The sequence below is a fragment of the Phaenicophaeus curvirostris genome, chromosome 2, assembly GCF_032191515.1.
Source record: "Phaenicophaeus curvirostris isolate KB17595 chromosome 2, BPBGC_Pcur_1.0, whole genome shotgun sequence".
NCBI classification, from domain to species: Eukaryota; Metazoa; Chordata; class Aves; order Cuculiformes; family Cuculidae; genus Phaenicophaeus; species Phaenicophaeus curvirostris.
The window spans coordinates 5,494,788-5,515,297 of NC_091393.1; the positions used below are offsets into that span (position 1 = coordinate 5,494,788).

Below are 20,510 nucleotides of genomic sequence, written 5' to 3' on the forward strand. Positions count from 1 at the left end.
CTTACAAAATATTGCTGTATGTAAGCAAAAGGGGAAGAGAATCTGAACAGGTGAGCAAACCCCATGTTCAGGAAATGTGATTTTTATTGTTGGGACTTGCCAAAAGCTTGAGAGGTGTGAGGTCTGCCCTAACCAAACATGTCTGTGTTCAGGAGGGCTGCCTACAGCACATCTTCAGAGGGACCTAGTTTCTTGAAATCCCGTGTTTCCTGTATTTTACTGTGGAACCAAAAGTGGAAATTCCCCATTTCAAGAAAGTGCCAAGAAGACCCTCAGCTATGTCTCAGCATGCTTATTTTTGTGATAAAATTGTTCTGTTGTGTTCACATAGACAGTCCTAGGTGATAATCTTTTTTCGGGGGGGGAGACTCCTGTGCAAAAACCAACAGAAATACTCTGTCAGTAGCTTGGGAACAAACGCAGCTTTCAAATATTTCTCCATTTTATACCTTCAAGTCTTGGAACTATTCATTCACCATCAGTATTCAAGCAGATACTCTCCTACCAAAGCTAGAGTCTGGATTGCCGTGCTAGTGGAGGTTTGAAGTACTGTTGAAGTTGCTGTCTAGGGAACTCTGTGCTTGAACTTCTTTTACACCATTGTTCTTGTCGGACAAAACTATTGTGAAAACTGAATTCTCAAGAGGCTTCTGTTTGTGCTGCTGTCTGTGACCCTTATAATAAGAGATCACTGACTTTTTTTTTTTTTTCCTTAGTGATTTGTTCTTCCTTTCAGTAATCCAAAGAAGGGGAAGGAAACTCTTAACTTCCTCCCACAGAAACTTGTACCAGTAAGAAGAATACTCTTTTTTTCAGAGACGTACCATGTGTATGTTGTGTAACTGTGAGTAGTGTTCAGATAGGCACTTCCTGGGCAAGTTTAAGTTGTCATGATAGATTTTTCTTTGGCATCAATATGTCTTGTACTGGATAAATCACAGCGGTTTTAGCCTTATCTTAAACATATTCTTTTTTTAAAAGAGAACAAAACTCCAAGTCCCTTATAAATGGTGCCTAATTTACACTAATTTGTTCACACTGAGCAAAATATTTCTTGTTGGACCACAATTCTAAATGTTCATTTTGTGCTGTGTCATTCATACAAAAATATCACATGGTACTCTACAAACAGTTGAGGTATTCTCTCTTTCTCTCCCTTCAAAAACTCTACCTGACTAACATGCTTTTCTAACTGTGTACAAAATCAAAAAAGAAATGAGCAGCTCTTGGGAGCAGAAACATTTCTCAGGTCCAAAATTCCAAGGTTTTATTTCAAATTTGAAGAGAAGCTTGTATGCCTCAAAGCTTTTCTTCGAAGTATGTTATTTGTTACAGTAAAAGACTGTTCTCTCCTCTGATGGTCTGTAGACTATTCTATCTGCAGCAAATTACTGATGATTATTTGTCATGCAGTACTTACTCTATGAACTGCAGTTTACACAGTGTGTAGCGAATATTTAGCCTATGGTTGTTAAAGATTTATTCAAATGCATTGTTAAAAATGTATTCAATTTCTCACTTTTCACAATCTTCTTCTGCAGGGCCTGTCCTTCATATGTTGTCAGTCGCAAACACAAGCAGCCTATTTAAATCAACTGCTTGGGAGCATCATTCAACAGTATTTTGGACGATTTCTCCCTTCTTCTCCAACTGCGCTCGGAGCTGGACAGCATCCTGTGCTGACTGCTTTATGCAGTTCCCTTACAGCCCCCCAGCTGCTCCGTCTGCGGAAGACCACTCTGCATGTCATAAAGTAAGGACCGGTGAAGTAGAACCCCACTTACTGAGATTTCACAAATAGCTAATGAAAAGGGGAATGCTGCTGCGTTCTTCTCCGTTAACTGATAGTTTAGCTGTGGGAAGAGCCTGCAAGTCGCTGCGCAGGGAGTGAAGGAAGGACAATGTGTATAGGGCAGGAGAGTAAAGTTGGGAAGATAGAATCATAGAATAATTAGGGTTGGAAGGGACCTTAAAGATGATCTAGTGCCATCCAACCTGACCTTGAACATCTCCAGGGACTGGGCATCCACAACTTCCCTAGGCAACCTGTTCCAGTGTCTCACCACTCTCATGGTGAGGAAATTCTTCCTTATATCAAGCCTAAATGTGCCCTCTCCAGTTTATACCCGTTCCCCCTCGTCCTACCACCACAAGCCTTTATGAATAGTCTCTCTCCAGCTTTCCTGTACTTCTGGTACTGGAAGGTTGCTTTAAGATCTCCTCAGAGCCTTCTCTTCTCCAGGCTGAAGAAGCCTAACTCTCTCAGCCTGTCCTTGTATGGGAGGTGCTCCAGCCCTCTGATCATCTTTGTAGCCCTCCTCTGGACCCACACCAACAGCTCCATATCCTTCTTATGTTGAGGATGATCCGGTGGGTCTCTTCCAACCTGGTTATTCTATGATTCTATGATTCTATGATTCCAGAACTGGGCGCAATACTCCAGGTGAGGTATCAGAAGAGAGGAATAGAAGGGCAGAATCGCTTCCCTCGATCTGCTGGACACGCTTCTTTTGATGCAGCCCAGGATACTGTTGTCCTTCTGGGCTGTGAGTGCAAACTGCTGGCTCTTGTCATGTTTCTCATCAATCAGCACCCCCAAGACCATCTCTGCAGGGCTGCTCTTAATCACGTCATCCCCCATTGTGTAGTGACATCCGGGATTACCCCGACCCAGGTGCAGGACCTTGTACCACTTGGCCTTGTTGAATCTCATGAGGCCTACTTCTCCAGACTGTCCAGGTCCCTCTGGATGACATCCCGTCCTTCCGGTGTGGCAACTACACCACTCAGCTTGGTGTCATCTGCAAACTTGCTGAGGGTGCACTCAATCTCGCTGTCAATATCATTGATGAAGATATTAAACAGCACCAGTCCCAGTACGGACCCCTGAGGGACACCACTTGTCACTGATCTCCATCTGGACTTTGAGCCATTGACCACCACTCCTCGAATACGACCATCCAACCAATTTTTTATCCACCGTACCATCCACCCATCAAATCCATGTCTCTCAAGTTTAGAGAGAAGGATGTTATGGGGGACTGTGTCAAAGGCTTTACAGAAGTCTAGATAGATCACATCAGTTTACCCGTGTCCACTGCTGCAGTTACCCCATCATAGAAAGCCACTAAGCTGGTCATACAGGATTTGCCCCTGGTGAAGCCATGCTGACTGCCATTAATCACCAACATGTGATTTGGCACAGCTTCTAGGAGATCTGGAGACTAGTTAGAGTCATTGAGGATAGAGGTCCTAGACTATAAGAAAAAATATCACATGGAGACTCATGAAAAGCAAGTAGTTTTCTAGAAAAATTATGCTCCAATATACATCATCTTATGTTCATGTCTCAGACTGTATTCAGGATCACACTGTTGTAGTGCTTGTAGTTGCCAGCAATCCCTGTGCATGGGAGGCCTCTTTGCTCATCAGATGTTAGGGCATACATAGGTCTGCCAGCTACCTAGGGGAACTGGAAATTTTGGGGTGTGTGGGAGGAGGACAACAGTACTTATGCTGTCATTACTTGCACAGTGGCAGCAGCAGCTATAAATCCCTGCATTTGTCCCAAATACTGCAGAATAGGAAACAATTTGCACTTTTTGTCTATGCTGGGAGAGGAATAAACCCCCTCAAACATAGGTGATTGCTTATAGCCAAGCTAATTGTATTTTTTCTTTGTTAAAGAGTGTGTATTCATGTTGATTAAAAGAATTTCAGTGTTGATCTTGGGTAAATACGTTAGGCAATCCTGTAAGAAAAGCCTATATTATGTCATATTAAGAGAGTGAATTGAGATTTCACAATCTTAGCTCTGACATGTTTTTAACTTATGAATACTCAGACTTTGTCATATGAATAAAGTTATTTTTATTAATATGTGTGAACATATATGAGTTTTAAGATTGATAGTGGAAAGAAAGTTCTCAAGTGTATTGGCATTTGGTGACTTATAAGACATGTAAAGTTTGTAATGATCTGGGAAGAATATCTTGGAACTGAGCGGCAGTCTGATTCACAGACTGTTGCGTTGTCAAGAGGCCGTCAGTAAGTCTATACATAAATATGTACAGAGTTCCCTGGCTCTTTTGATGCATGAAAGCAAGTGAATATCTTGCTGCTGCAAGGGGTGTATTATCCCAGTCAGAGAACCATTTTAGTAGAAGAGAACCCAAAAATAAAATTAGTGTGGAATTTTCATTGTAAATTAATGGGGTAGAAGATTTCAGAGTTGCTAATATGAAAGTAAGACCACATGGTAAAAGGAATAGAGAAATAAAGCATTGCAACTTTCACTTGCCAAGTTATACCAGCACTGTGAAGCACTGTAATTAAACACTTGGATCTCTGAAAGGCAGGTTTCATTTGAAAGTTGTAGAAGCACACCTTAGTAAATTTTTAACAAGCATGGTGGTTTTTAATTAAGGTGTTGCTCAGTAAACATTCATGCCTTGTTTTGGTAGCCAATGGTACCTACTATTAAATATCTAAAGTGTTATTTTGCGGGTTTTGAGGGTGCTCTTGCTAACTGATGAATAAATGCTGTGTTCTTTTTACCTGCACTTTTCTGTCCTGAAGGCTTCAATGTAAACTTGAACTTAAACTCATCCCTGCCCTCAGCAGCGAGGTTGGAACTAGATTATGAATTGACAAAAGCACATAAAGCTAAATAAAGTAAATGAACAACAGCTGTATTTTGGATGTTGGTTTAGGTTCTTAGAATCTTAGTTCCTCCATATTTTTCAGTTATTTTACGAAGCTGCCTTTACATTTTAACTTTCATAGTCACACTTGGCTTTTTAACTATAATTATGATAGCTGCTATTTCTCACTTCCCTCAAGACAATAGCCAGAAGGCATCACTGTCTTCTGAGAAACTGGGAATTTTTTCTAAGATTAAGACAAATAGAAGCCATTAGTTGAGACTAGATAAAGATAGTAATCTATGCAATAGGTCTCCTGCTGAAATATCACAGAGTTATTTTAAGGTGTAAGGTGCTTGCATTGAATGGAAAAAACCCAAATTATAGGCTTTGTTTTGTTTTGCTTTGTCTTCCCAGTGAAAACTACATGCAATTCAAAGGTAACGCTCCACCTCCTCGCTTGGCCTCAGTTCTTGCTTTCATTCTTGAAGTACTTCAGAGAACCCAGATTGTTGAACTATGTGACATTGACTTAGTTCTCCCGGCTGTGTTGAAATGCTTGATATTGGTTAATGAGCTACAAGGTGAGCTGCTTGTTTGCTTTAAATAATCTCTTCATACCTGTTAAGATTTTTCTACTGCTGAGAATCTTTTATCCCAATAATTAAGACTCTTAAATGAGGTGAGTGAGATACTTTGGCCAGATAAACCGGGCAAGCTTTCTTTTTTTTTCTTAACTGGTCTGGGACTTGTATCTCTGGAAGGCAGAAGTCTTGCCTCATTTCACTCTGATGAACTAATGATCAGCTTGTTTGGAATGTGAAGAGCCTTTCCTATCTCCCCATCCTTTCCATGTCATTTCTCCAAGACTTGGTAACTGTGGACGTCTTCTTGCACCTAAAGGTTTGAGACCAAATAAGACTAATGTATGTTCTTTCCATGGAGGCATTATAAATGGTTTAAAAGTAGCACATTGCTCTCTGAAGGCATCTTTGAGTAGTCTTTCTTCTTTTATCATGAAATGTTTGGTAGTGAGAACTTCTTTATTTTTAGCTTCTTAAAAAATGAAGCACTCTGTTCCCTGCATGGTTGCATAATGAATGTGCGTGTGTGCGTAAGCTCAAAATTTCCATTTGCTGCCAGTAGAGGCATTAAGCAAAATGAGGATTCACCTCTGACTTCTCCTGGGAATTTTGTCTAATAAAGTACTTTTTGATTCTGGTCTATAAAACTTTCAAGGACTTAGGAAATTAGCTGAATCATCACATAACTTTCTTCTCCCTTTTGCCGTCACAGCCATATCTGCCTGAAGCTGAAAGTTCCTGCTTTGCAATGTGCTCTGGAGTGAGCTAAACGTGCTGCGGTGGCCACCAGCTCACTGCCTGCCTAGACAGGGCTCCACCCACCCTTGTAGAAAAGTTCTTGCAGCCCAGTTCCACCTTTATAAAGGAAGAGCAGCATCTTGCAACTTGAATATTTATTTGGAAACAATTAAGGGGAAGAAAACAGTGGGGTTTTGTGGGTTTTTTTTTCCTCTCCCTTGAAGTGGATGGAATTCAGAACAAGACCCACCACTGAAAGTAAAGTAAGGAGTAGATCTAGCTTTGAGCAGGATATAATGCTATGACTGCTTTTCTTTAGTTGGAATAGGAATGAGTAAAGGATACAAACAGAACTTAGATTTAAATTAAACCTGCTTCCACTAAGTGTGTGTATCTTTGTTTTGACTTAAAGAGACCATAGCATACTTAAAAATCTGTGTGTTTAAAGGATAATGGTGGTGAAAATAAGACTTTTGCATAATTCTGTGATTCATTCTGTTCTTTATAGCCAATCTAACTAACTGCTCTCACAGTCATTTCTCTTGCATCTAAGTAAGATAAAACCATTTTTTTCTTATTTAAAAATTGTAAGCTTCATGAAAGACATTCTCCAGATGGTCAGTTCAAGAGCTCTGTGTGAATCTTGTGATTTTTCTTTTGCAGTTAAAAAAATAGCTACAGACATTGTACAGTACATGGTAGAAGGCTGCCAAGCAGGGTCAGGAGGAGAACGTGCCACCCAGCTGACTTCTGTATTTAGGTAAGCAGAAAATATGCCAATTGGCAGTGAGGCTGCTGCAAGCCAATTGACAGCAAACGTTCTTTTAAAATAACTAATTATCCTTGTTTATGGTATTTAAATAATGGTGCTTCTGGCAATGTCCTTAAAAAAAAAGCTTGGCTAAAAAAAAAAAGCCAGAGCAAATAAGAAGAGAGAATCCATCAGAAAGCAGGTATGTCTAGGTATGTTTTTGAAAGGTATACATAGTAGAGGAGTATGTTGCTGCTGTAATGGGAAAAACTGCTCATGAATGGGGACGGTTAGGTGCTGTGAAAGGTATGTGTGCCTAATTTGAAGTGTATATATGTGTGTATATACAAATCCTCATACAACAAGCTTAGCCTTTTTTTTTTGATGGGTTATTTTGATTTTGTGACAAATAAATAACAGATTATTATAATGTAAATTATACATATTCCATACCTCTGCAAAATTAATCCTGTTTCTTACATAGATACAGTAGAAGAGCTGTAGACCTGAGACCTGAAGATGTTTTGTAAACCTAAGCACTGGTGCTGTATTGGGTCATGTCTAGAGGAAAGCTCCAGAGAGACTCACTGAAATGAGAATGGATGTTTGTGGGCATGCCAGTCTCTGTATATGTGATATATCACTTTCATGGGATATTTCATCCTTAGGGTGTTACTTCTAAGTCAAATTTAATCTGCGATCTTTAAAGACCTTAAACCCTCCTGAAGACAAATTGGTGCACTTCAATCCAGTGGTCTGGCCTGCTTAAGATCCAGTGGACCTTTATAAGAACTGCTAACATTATTTCTGCAGACTTAACTCTAGCTGTCTGGTTTTGCTGGTTCTTTCTTTTCTCTCTCTCTTTAAAATAATAAATACATGATTTCATTTTGCATTCAGATGGACACATTACAAAATAAAGTGCTCTGGAACACATCAGCCCTGGTGAAACAACAGCAGAATCCGACAACTTGCTCAAAAATAAACTTGTAGGATTTTTAGCATTAGCCTTCAAAAGCAGGGCTTCATTTAAAGAAAGTATTCCATGTACAGTATTTCAGTGTAAAAATATGGAAATTGCCATGCAGCCAGATTGCTTGTTCTGATTAGTCTCTTCAGTTGTTCTTGGCATGTTCTCTGCATCTAGTTTTGACCTTGCATTAAATGCCTCTGTGTCCCCCTCAGGCAGTTTATCCAGGACTATACGGGTGTGTATGATCACCGTGTTTTCAGCATACTCGAAACAGTGGCAGTCTTGGATCAGACGTTAGTTACCAGCCTCATTCCCACAATGACACAGTCTCTGAAGAATTCGGAGCACAAACAAGGTCTTGGAAGAAACGCTGCACAGAGGTTTGATGTATTATTTTTTCAATATTGTTTTTTGACAATGAGCTGTAGATGTTTATTCTCTTCAAAGAAGGCAATGTTAGACAGCAGCACAGATACTCAAAAATGCGTGATTAAGTGTGTTCAACCAGAAATCTCACTTTGCTCAGGCTTTTCATGGTTTTAAGCCATCTATATTTGCTATGTATTTTCAGAGATGTTTTGACATTAGGGCTACAGACCCCAGTAGAATTTATGCTCCCTGCACTGTATGTTGCAGAAGAGAATAAAGAAGAATTCCTGCCTCAAAGAATTTTTCTGTCAGTCCGTCTTTGGAGGACTTCATGGATCACATGCAAAATTACAATATAATCAAGTATGATCTGAGCTGCTTGGAAAAGAAATACCCATGGCTTAATTTCAAGAGTACTCTGATATATAAACATACAAGAGTTGTGGCCTTCTCTCCCCAACAGGCACAGCAGACTCAAACTTCTTCCATGTGCCAGTCAATAACTTAGGGTAGAAATATTTGACTTATGGATCTATCTGGAGTTAGGAGGGAGTGGCACATGAGGTGAGCAGCTCTGCAGTGATGATGGCATCTCTGAGTGGAGATGCCGCAGTGAACTTTGAGCACCCATAGAAATGCTGTTACAAAACTCCAGAAAGCTCTGCGTAGTGTGGCACCTGAGCCAAAAGGGCTCTTCACATTCATTCAGCTCACTGGAAGGCTAGCCACGTACTCCGCTGTGGTCACGGCAAGGAACTGCCCTCAGTGTTTGCATTAATGCACACACTGGCCACTACTCAAAGGGTAGGGTCCTAGTCACACCTCTGGCTGGATTGGTTTTGACATGCACATCAGCAGGGCCTGGGCTATAAAAAAACAACCAACCAAAAAAAGAAACAGAAGACAGTTGTGCAAGAATGTAAATCATGAGACGGTAACAGGTTATAAAAGGGTGTTAATTTTCCACTCAATGAAAAATATATTTAACTCATGTAATTATATTATTCGTGCTTTACCCTCTGCCAACAAATACATTTACTTAAGGGAATTCACCCAAGGTCAGACTGAAGTACCATTATATGCTGGATTTTCATACTACCTGCTTTTGATCTTTTGATAATGTACTTCATAACCAGTCTTCATATCTTTTTTTTATACTCTTAATAAGGTAGAATCCATCCCTTTACCTACAAAATATTAAAAAAGAATAAGCAGGTTGTTTAAGCTTTCTGAAATATATACTGGAAATTACTGAAGAGCTAAATTTCTTTTAGGCTTATCACTGAACATATATATTATCTAATCTGTTATTAATGTTTTGTATTAGAAATTTGTATTTAGAATATGCTGCATTACCCAGCAGTCTAAGGTGATCCATGAACATTTTATTGTAAGAATACCAACAACTGATTTTCTCTCTTCAGTCCTGGCCACTAACTTTATATAAACATATTCTGTGCAAACCCATATATAAAAAAGAAACAAAGTTGAGAAGTTGCAATAGATGCTTGCAGTGGTGATGTCTACTGTTGTTATTGCAAGGAACTAGTATGAAAACTGGAGTTTTGTTTGCTTGAGTCAATAGTTTGTGAAGAAAGTTATATAATTAGAATAGACCTGGATGTCAGAGGCAGTACTTCGACAATAATTGTATTATCTAGGTTGGAGAGTATTCAAATGAACTTAAGGTGAAAAGTCTTGCCAGCACATAGGCACTCTTATGGGAAATGCACTTGAGTGACAGTCCCCTCCTGAATTCCACGTTTATCTTAAAACTCCTCTGTTCAGCTGTAGTTGCGGCCACACAGCAACTTTTTCCCCTTCTTAAACATGTTGTCAGAAAAGGCTCTACCACCGTCGCTGATGGGCTCAGCCTTGGGCAGCGGTGGGTCTGTCTTGGAGCCTGGGGGTATCGACTGTACTGGACACGGGGGAAGTTTCTAGCAGCTTCTCACAGAAGCCACCCCTGTAGCTCCCTCAGCTACCAAAGCTTTTCTGTACAACCCCTCTAAATGGTCATTGCCTTTTGCTGAGAATGATGCTCCAAGCCTGTGTCAGTGCCAGTCTGCACCCTAGTGCCAGTGGTTCACATCACCCTCCATAGCAAAAATCAGAGGAATTTATGCAGAAACTGGAGCAAAAACATGATGGAGTCAAAAAGCCAATCTGATCTAAGCCTTGGGAGCTACATGTTTTAAAATTATATTATATATTTATGTATATGTATATAAAAAATATTATATATTTTGTATATGTATATAAAAATATTATATATTTTATATATATTATACATATAAAATTATATGTATATTATATGTATATAGAATTATATAATATATATTTTTATATACATATATCACAGCTTTGTATTAAACAAGTAGACTTCTAAGCACCTTCACTACACTTGTAGCCATAAGCAATGAAATCCTTATTCTTCTTTCAGCTTGGCCATCCAAAACTTCACAGCATACAAAGCGGCTGAATAGACGGCAGATGAGAATTTTACTGTGTTTTAATATCTCAATACATAAACAGTGTGTTTGGGAATTATGTGCTTTTACTCCTAGGATATGTGAGATTGTTTAAGTAACGTTACATTCTTTTGATTTTTTCCAACAGAGAAGCCTATAAAAGACTCTTATCTTACCTCACAGAGGCTGGACAAAATGAGATACAAAAACTGGAAAAAGAGACAGATTAGCAGTGATGAATCATTTCCTCTTGAACGTTCTGACACTGCCAATGCCTAAAGCTGCACTCTGCGACATGCTATCCAAGTTATTTTTCTTTACGATGGCGATAATTTATAAATTTTGTCTATGTATTTTAATAATTCCTGTGGCATTTAAATATTGTCATGCTTCTCAACAGTAACTCTCAATATACCGTTGAGTGGTGATGGAAAGTTATAGCAGATTTATTCCATGTTACAATGTCGGTGTGAGCAGAGCCTGTGTTGTAACATAGGAGGTAGGATTCAATGTGTTCTTAAGAAAATCATAACTCTGTAATTTCTATTTATTATTTTAGTAGAAGGAGAACAAACTGATCTCTAGTACCGAACTTATTGAATACACAGCATTCACCAAGAGTTGCATCAGATGATAGCGCTCTCATTTGTCAAGAGACAGCTTGTATGTATGTTGCACTAAGTGTATATACCTGTCTTTCACCTGTATTAAAAAATGAGTCTTTCACATTGCAGTGTAAAATCTCTTCTCTTGCCTTTGTGAGTAATAAGTTCAGATTCCCTGGCCTCATCCTTTTCTATACTGTGTTCTTAAAATTAACCCCTAATTCCCAGTGTTCCCACAATCTTTGTACTGCTCATGACACTGTTAATTATCCATCTAACTTAGACTAAGTGTAAATGATGTGAGAAAAAAAAAAAGAGAGAGGACAAAATTCTAGGAAAAATATTCCTTTGGGAACTGATTCCATTTGATCATAGACAAGGAATTATTAATTTGCCTGGCATGTTGAATATTTCAAATATTTTGCTGTTATGGGTTATCTTTTAAGTCTTTCTGGGACAGGTCTACTTCTGTAAATTTTTCCTAATTTTTTTTTCTAAATTTCTCAGGAAACTTTCATTACTGCCTGTCTTATTTGCATTCTGCACTTCCCTCAATAAACCTGTATTTCTGAAACTAATTACTGGACTTAAGGAGCGGTAAGTTTGCTCCTAGTGGCAAAATTGGTGAACAGGCTGCTTACTTTTAAAGTTATTCAAATTTAACTTTGCAATATTAATGGGAAGGAAAGATTATTTTTGTATCTAATAGCTCCACAAAAATCCTAAAATCTTGTTCAGTACGACTTCTCTTTCATTAGAGTAATCTTATCAAGTTGAACTAGGTAATCTTTCTGCCTAAATCAGCTGTCGCTACGTCAGATAATGCGGTAACTAAAAGCCTCTTAGTCTACTTAATAGCGCAGAACATGGAGGTTCTTTTCATGATGGAAGTGACTTACTGAACTTTCACTGTAGCTTCTTGTAAGCTTCTGTACCTGGGAGGAGTTTTATGAATCTCAAGGGGATTGTACTTCTAAAAAGCTTTCATTAAAAATAAATAAATAAATGAAAACCTCTCCAAGAGAGATTAATAGAGATGTCTTCAAAATTTTAGTTTTACCACATATTAAATTACAGAACAGATGTCTGACTCTACTGTTACTTCCTGAAAGTAAAACCTTTGCTTTTTAAGGGACAGAGTAGGTGTTATAACAAAATATTTAATTATGTGTTTAGTAGGTTGTTAAAGACTTATTTAATGCTGTCTTTGGTGGCTGGAAGTTTCTGAAAAGGTAACAGGGCTTTATGTAAATGTGCAGCAGCCCCTCATGCATGAGAAACTAATTTAAACAGTTTGGAAATTATCATTCTTCTCTGTCAAAAAGTTAATGCAAACAGAAATAAAGCATTTTGCATCACATTCATCAACCACCGCCAAATGGGCAATCTGGTTTTGTCTAATTATTTGGAATGGACATTTGCAGATGTGACTGACAGTTCTGATAATACTAATGAGCTGAAAGCTTGCAGAGTGCTAGTCTAGACTGACTTACCAAGTATACACCAAACCAGCAGTCCAAATCCAGTTAGGAGAAAGTGCTGATTTTTAAGCACAATATAGAAAAAGTAAAGACTGAAAACCACTGGAAATTAAAGAAATGATGTGTTATGTCTTAGTAGTTGTTCTCTGTTTAAAGAATACTCAGTACGCTGAACATTACTTAAGTTAAACCTTTCTAAATTCTACATTTGAACAGTTCAGTTTAAAAACAGTACAAATATCTGGTTTCCTTCTACAGTGCATGAAGAACTGCTTAAGCTAAAGAGCAGGAGAGCCTGGAAAGCTTTATGCTGTTTGCTTTTACTGACAGGAGCAGTTCATCTGCATATTGATGCAGAGTCTGCTGCTTCACTTTGCTTAATATGGAAAGGCTCTATGGTATCGTTTAAAGTGGGTAAGGAGGCGATCTGAAAATAAGACTTCCACCTAGTGTTGAGTGGCATCCTTAGCCTCTGTTAGGGGAGAGGAACTCATCCCTTCCAAGCTTGCTTTCGTTTTCTCCCTCCACTAAAGATTCAGCCCCACGGTCATTTGTGCAAGGTTGAGGTGCCTGTATTGGACCCTGTATGCAGAGTAGGAAAAGTGTGAAAGCAGAAGCAAGCAGCTGCTGGTTCTCCCAGGGAGCAGTAGCCGGGGGGCATAGAGTTTGGCTCTGTGGCAGCTGGAGGCATTGTTGTAGGGTTTAGCAACAGACACTTAAGTGTCCATTGGCTTCGGACAGCAGCTAAGAACAATTTTGAGCACCTCAGTGAAACCTCTTGCTTCTGAGCAGCTTTTCCTGCCAGTGTGTATGGGTGATTTGTAAGCATTTTAAATTGAACTGGAACCAGTGGACACTTCTGGTATTACTAGTCAGTCATATACCAGCCTCAGCAGCTCAAGGAGAGATCACAGTCCCTTTGCACCGTGGGTGTTGGCACAGGCAATTCCAGACATCTGTTGTCAAGACTGCATAGGGAGAAATCCAGGGAGCATGGGAACAGAAATCCTCTGCAGACACTGGGTGAAGATGTGTGAACTGCCTTGCCCTGCCTTACAGTTTTTGAAGGCTTTGTTTTCTCAGGAGTAATGAATTACCAGAAGCTTCCACCACCACTGGGCAGATGTTCTTTGCTGATCCATTTGGAGGATGATCTACTTTCTGCTAAGCAGTATACACCAGATGCGCATTTTCCATTGGGTCCCAGGTGAGTATCACAGGAAAGCTATAAAGCAAGGCTTTTGAGAGTCTGTGACAAGATTGTTGATTACAGAAGAGTCGTGCCTAAAAGCTGAGGTGATTTTTTGGCAGATCAAGAAAAGTGTGTCCCAGGATCAGCTTCTCAGAGATGCATACTCAGCCTTACTCTGCATCTAATAAAGACTGTTCACTAATAAGAGCTCTGTCACTGACTGGAGAGAACGAACTTTAACATACACACCTGCACTTAGCCCTCCTTAGAAATGGCAATACTGTTGACAGGAGACCTATGTAAAGTACAGCACGCAGGAACCTTGTAAGCATTTCCTACACTGATCTCGTTGGCCAGAGGACTGGCACAGGATATAACTGAGCAGAGGACTACTCTGCCCTTTTCTTTCTGCAGTATATAGAATCGAGAGCTGAATAGAGAACGTTTCCTTTTTCTATGTTCCCTATTCCAGAATTCAGGATACTGATGACCTCTGACCCATTATCATCTGTGTGATGTGAAACAGATGTCCAGTGCATCATGAATGATGTCAGGGAGAGGAAAGTCTGACTTATATTGCCTTTAGTAACCTTAAAATGATAACTGAAAAAGACACCTTCTGTTAAAAAAATCACATCTAACTTCCATTAGCCCCACAAATCTGTCCATCTATTTTATAAGAATTTTCCATTTGTTATTGTTATTAAAGAGCAGGAACATGGTAATTTAAATTACTCCTTGCTTTCATTTTCAATGACAAAAAAAAAAAAATAGGGGAGGGAAGGCACTTGTTTCAATAAAAGAGCTTCTGAAATAGAAAAATTTACGTCTTTTATGTTGGAATAGAGCAGCAGATCTATGGAAAGAATGAGGTTCTGCATATCTGTTGTAATTGCAGAAAAGAGGAGCTGCCAATAGCATACACTACTTACAGAGCCATTTAAGGAACTTTGATATCTGTCCACCAAAATGCAATGTATTTCCCTCACAAAACAGAAAAGAGGTTTTATTGTGCTGTTTTTCCTTCTTTCAATAGCTTTTGAAAATTATGCATGCATGAGTATTTTGAGTTTAATCTTACAATTTTTAACTATTACTTAAAACTCAAATTCAGTGTAATCAGCCCATCTGTTAGCAATGGTTATAAAATTATGTTGAAGATTAAAAATCTGATGCAGTGTCAATATGTCCTAGCATAATTAAGCTTGGTTTATGATGAATTATTAGGAGACGGCTTTTGTCTGCTAAAGCAGCTTTAAAATGGTAAATCCTTAGTAGACATGACTTAATGTACAAAATGTGAAGGTATGTGTAAAAGAAACAAACAAGCAAACAGTTATAAAGCTCAAATCCTGTATTCATGGATGTGGTATCTTTGCAGGCCTTGAGAAATGCCAGCAGGGTAATTCCATCTCAGCCAAATTCACTGCATTTTTCAGTCCACCAAACACTGTCTTGGATCTACTCTCCTCCCTGTAGAATGTCACCCATGCAGGTATAAAACATTGAAGTTTGCTAAATTCACTATGCATTTTAGAAATGGCCAACATGACTTCTATTGGCACTAGTGGAAAAATTAGCACATCATTCAAATTGAAGGTATTGCCTCATTTACCTCTGCTCCGTAAGAGTTAACAGGGGTTTTAGTTCTGGCATTACTGTGAAACAACTAGATATAATCATCTCTACTGGGAAACTATTCTTCATGTGGACACTTTTTCCCTTTAAAATGAGTCCTTGACAAACGAAAAAGCAGCCCGTTTTCCAAAAATAAAACTGTGTAAACTCCTGATACAGTCTATGTGCTAAACTTCCTGCAAAGTCTTCCTCCCCTACAAACTCTGCCTGCAGATGAAGTGTTTTAACCTTGCCCTCTTAATTTATTCTACATTCTAATTTTCAATAAACAGATGCCGCCTCTTTTCGCGCTTGTTTCCACATTGTTCCACATTCTGCCTGCGTTGTTTCTGCATGTGTGAATATTCAATTATCTATTTCTCCATGATTCTGCAACTGATGTACTAAATGTCTGTACAGGATTGGGGGAGGGTAACTGGGAAAGGCAAAACTTAAGAGGAAAGAGAGTTACAGAAGTCTGAATTACTTTGAGAGTCAGATACTTTCCCTAAAAGCTTCTAAGTTAAGAAGAAAATCACAAGCCACAACTTTAATCTTTATGGGAATGGCCCTAAAAAGAATCACAGGACAGGCATAAAAGAGCAAAAGCTCCCAGTACGGCTCTCGATCTTCTGGCCCAAAAGCCTAATTGCAGACACATCATGGAGTGCTTTGGATTGGAAAGGACCTTAAAGATCATGTAGTTCCAAGCCCCTGCTATTGGCAGGGCCACATTCCACTAGGTCACGCTGCTCAAAGTCTTGTCAATCAGTAAACTGAAGGAAATGCCCAGAACTGGCTTCCAAACTTCCAATATTGCTCCAGTATTCACTCGTAAGCATCTCTCCTGAAGCACTAGCAAGTTCTTATCCTTTGCAACCTGTGTCATTACCTTGAACGTGCCCAGCTGGAAACCAGCATGTCTTTTGTCAGCAGCTGCTCTCATGCTGATCTGACTCTAGTAACAGACCCATCACATGTGGAAACATTCTTATTATGGGAAGCTTTAAGGCTCTGTGGCTAAAACAAGCTAAACTCCATTTCAGAGGTCCATACCAAAACTGGTAGGCTGGGCAGGGACAAAGGTTGGCTTCAGAGGTTTATGTTTATGAAAAATGGTACCAATTATGGAACAGCAGAAGTGGATCCGGAGCTCATACACAGGAACCTGCAGCTGCTGCAGTTTCAAACACTAAATGGAAAAATGGTGGAGCGAGGACATCCCAATTCCGAAGCTTCAGCTCTCTGGGCAGCCACAGAATCACAGAATAACCAGGTTGGAAGAGACCCACTGGATCATCGAGTCCAACCATTCCTATCAAACACTAAACCATGCCCCTCAGCACCTCTAGCCTTTGGCAGTAAGACTCCTGCCCAGTTGCAGCCAGCAGGAGAAGGGCAGTCTTGCTCTCGCACACCCTCATTACCCCTAGTAGAGAGCTCTCAGTTAGAGCAGAGCTGCTGCTGGAACCAGAGGGCGCTCTGTCTGCTCTTGCATCAACACCATTCTGTTTTCTTTACCTGGCAAGAAATAACAAGGTTTGCTTACCTGGCAAGGACTATATGGTATTTCCTGACTTCAGGTGTGGCAAAGCATCCCCATCTGTCCTGCAACAAAAGCAAAAAGACACAGATAGGAAAGTGTGGCACAAAAATTTAGGGGCTAAGAGAGTGCAGAGAAAAACTTTTCCGTCATCAGTGCAGGCTGATGCTTAAGAGCCAGAGCAGAATCCTGACACTAATAGGAGCATATGTGTTGTCCTGAGGCTCTGTGGCTGTGCTACCCTTAACTAATTTAATACAATCGCACAGCTGTTTAAAACTGCTATTCACCAGTACAGACAATTGGTGATAACAACCAGAACAGTACAAGCATCAAAAGGGCAGAACAAACATGATAAATAACTTTCTTGGCATATGCTCCGCCTTTCAGTCCTTGAATCAAGAGGCACATGCTGCTTTGTATAAGGAAGCTCCCTCCTCTGCTTCTCAAATCCGTGTTTCTGTCGCAGCTCGCTGCCGTTGCTCAATAGCTGCTGGTTCCATCGTAATCCCTCACCCTCCAGAAGGAGCAGATCAGAAATTATTTCATAGCTAGAGCTGTGGTGAGCTACGGGGCCTAGGAATAAAAGCCTCAAAACTAAGCTGAGTAAAACATACTTTGCACTTTTGTCTGGAAGTGCACTGCGCTTTACAAAGGCTAAGAAATTGATTCTTCCACCACCTGAAAAATAGGAAGTACATGTCAGTTCTGCACCCGAAGCGAAAGCTTATCACCCACCTGGGGGGGTTTCTCCAGGAACACCTCCTGATTATTTAGCCACCCTCCCTTGGAACATAAGACATGTAATGTGGTTGTGTCCCTGCCAGTCATATGTAAGTCCAGGGCAACAGTGAGATTTTTAAAGTGCAAATGGTCTGTTACAAGAGCTGCCCCTTACCTGGAGATTTCCAGGAGATCAAAGGAAGTAAAACAAAAAAAAATTCCTGGTGCACAGCCTATGCAGCTCCCATGCCGTCAGAGAAAAGTACGGCCTGGACAGAGGCTCGCTTTGTGTGCAGAGGGAGACACTGTTAGCACTCAGATTAGCGTGCCAGGAGAGGACTATGCAGCTGCAGCTCTTCTCTGTGCAACAGGAAGGAGAAAACTCAGCAAAAAAAAAAAAAAACCAAAACTTTCTAACTTGAGAATTACCGAAAAAGGAAAAGTGGTGTTTGTGAGCTCACTGCCCAGCTGAAGACAGAAATGGTGATAAAGTTCACTCCCTTATATCACTAACCAGACCCTTAAAAGATGCATTTGATTTGGAAACGCTGCTCACCGGGCCAAGTCGAAGCTGTTCCTGTCCAGCAAGTGCAGGCTATTGCTGGGGCATATTCTGCATGTGGCATTTGCATGAGAGTCAGTAGGAATTTCATAGGTCTGCTCAGATAGCACAGAGGCAGGGAACAGATCAGTAGGTAACGCAGAGAAGTGCATAGTACCCGCACATCGTAAATAGAGAAAGATTTAATTACATGCTTGGTTAATATTTATGAACATCAAAGTTGTTGTTATATATCTAAGTAAAAGACAGAAATAAGAGACAGGGGCTGCAGTAGCCAAGCAAAGCCAAAATATAACAGGTTAGAGTATTTATTGTGAACTGGCATATGTCTGGAGTAGGGAATGGAGACACGCTATATAAACTGAAAGAATAAATAAATAAATATTGACATTGTTCTACACCTGTTTAGCCTCTGGAGATCAGTGATTTGTGGGACCATATGTTGGACAAAATGAGACTGTTCATTGACAATTGTAAATGTGGTGACCCCTTTCAAACTGGATATTAAAAGTATTAAGTAAATGGCACATTTTAATTATACAGTAAAGAGGCTGTTCTCCACCATTAAAAGACTGCAGCTGTCAGGAGGAACTGATCATATGACAGAAGGTAACATTTATTTGATAGTAGACCTTGGAAAATGACATCCCAAGTGATCTTTAGATTCTCAGCCAAACACATTCGGTTCAGACTTGAGTTTAACCACGAGGCTTCAGTGTCTTTGTCTTTCAGCAGAGACAATTTTTATCTGTTGCTCATATCCTATAGAGCTCATTTGGTTTTTATTTTGTTTTAATCTGCTTTGCAGTATTTAAATTTCAAATGAAGTATTATTAAATGAGAAACTGTAAACGATGGAGTTTGGAATTGGAAGTCAACACATTTGTTATTCTTTTTGCCAAAGGTATTGAGTAAGTTGCATAATTACTATAGTATTATATCATCTTTGTCAACATAAACACAGCTTTTTGTCAGCTTTCAAAGTGCCATTGGTGAACAACTGAACGTGCAGATTCCAAAAAAGAGCAGCCCAGGAAGAGCCCAGAGCATTCACAATGCTTTACAAAGTTGCATAAGGAAACAAAGTAGAGACAGGTAGCAAGTAGTCACCAGCAGAAATGTCAAATGTTCCCAGGTATTTCTACATCTGAGGCAGAGGAGAGAAACTGCAGACAAATTTCGTAGCCTCATTCCTGCCTACTGTGATCCAACTTTAAGACAAATGTGTGAAGGTAAAGCAGCAGCCTGTGTGGATTGATTCTTTTCACTGATCCAAAGAAACCCTTCTATAAAGAGGGGGTTTGGTTTTTTCCCCCCTTCTCTTCTGACGTTACGAAGTGCATGTTCCTTGTCTCACATGGTGCCAATCCTGTGGTGAGGCACTTGCAGAGTCTGAAGGTTGGGGCATGTGAAATAAGGAGCTGGAAGAAAGCAAGCTGCTATCCCGTTGGAGGCGAAGGGGAGCGTAGGCCCGTAGAATACTTCTTCCTTCCCTTCCTTGCTAACATCCAACACCTGTAGGCCAAAGCATACAAAATATTTCAGGGATCACAGAAGAAAGCCGCAACAAATTTGCTGGCACACGCTGCACACGTACTACTAATCCCAATGGAAAGGTAATTTCAGATCACTTTTAGATTGTTCGTATGGATCTGGTGATTTATTGCTGTCCTCATCACCCAAATCTTATCCTAGCCCAGGCACTCAGTAGTAGACAATGACATTGGATCCTGCTTCCTGGTAGCAGAATGTGCAGCCGTGCAAGGAGGGTAACTCTGCACAGAAGTGCTACAGATACCACAAAGTGTGAATCATTTGTCAGCTTGGTAGATAGGGAGCTCTATTGAAGTTGGAAAGGCCAAAAAAATGAATGAATTAAAGAAAATTAAGATACATGTAAAAAGTGGATTTTTTTTCTTCTGAAGGAGAGTGCGACCTCAAATTTGCTGAATTTGAAGATAAAAGGGCTATTTTTACCGGTTAAAGTCAGGCACGCTGCCAACAATTGAGAAGGGGCAGCACATACAGCTCTGCCAAACCACTCGTTATACTTCTTTTCACTTTAATGTGGGGACTGTCTTGGGCAGGCTGCCAGTTCACAGCCAGTTTGGGGATGTGGACAAATGTCCATTTAAGAAAGCAAGATCCCAGGACCATTTTCACTTGTCACTAAGCAGTATTTCATCCCAGGTGCAAAGAACCTGCTGATTATATATGACCATGGTGATTGTATACAGTCCCCACCTTGATACTGTGCT

General features: G+C 39.9%; 2 protein-coding genes across 9 annotated transcripts in view; one reads left to right on the plus strand and one right to left on the minus strand.

The window, feature by feature from the left end:
- Positions 1 to 12,670, plus strand: part of MMS22L (MMS22 like, DNA repair protein) — a 93,408-nt gene extending 80,738 nt beyond the window's left edge. The window contains exons 20-24 of one of the 2 annotated variants that reach the window (XM_069851150.1): positions 1,542 to 1,753; positions 5,061 to 5,227; positions 6,629 to 6,725; positions 7,902 to 8,069; positions 10,678 to 12,670. In XM_069851150.1, coding sequence (XP_069707251.1) covers positions 1,542 to 1,753; positions 5,061 to 5,227; positions 6,629 to 6,725; positions 7,902 to 8,069; positions 10,678 to 10,759 — 726 coding nt within the window. In that variant the 3' untranslated portion in view covers positions 10,760 to 12,670. Of the gene's footprint in view, positions 1 to 736; positions 792 to 1,541; positions 1,754 to 5,060; positions 5,228 to 6,628; positions 6,726 to 7,901; positions 8,070 to 10,677 lie in introns of those variants that run through there. The other variant, XR_011336905.1, reaches the window with a different exon arrangement.
- Positions 12,671 to 18,088: 5,418 nt separating this feature from the next.
- Positions 18,089 to 20,510, minus strand: part of KLHL32 (kelch like family member 32) — a 97,021-nt gene continuing 94,599 nt past the window's right edge. For all 7 annotated transcript variants that reach the window (XM_069851153.1, XM_069851154.1, XM_069851155.1 and 4 more), the window contains one exon: positions 18,089 to 19,767. In XM_069851153.1, the coding sequence (XP_069707254.1) occupies positions 19,606 to 19,767 (162 nt within the window). In that variant the 3' untranslated portion in view covers positions 18,089 to 19,605. The remainder of the gene's footprint in view (positions 19,768 to 20,510) is intronic.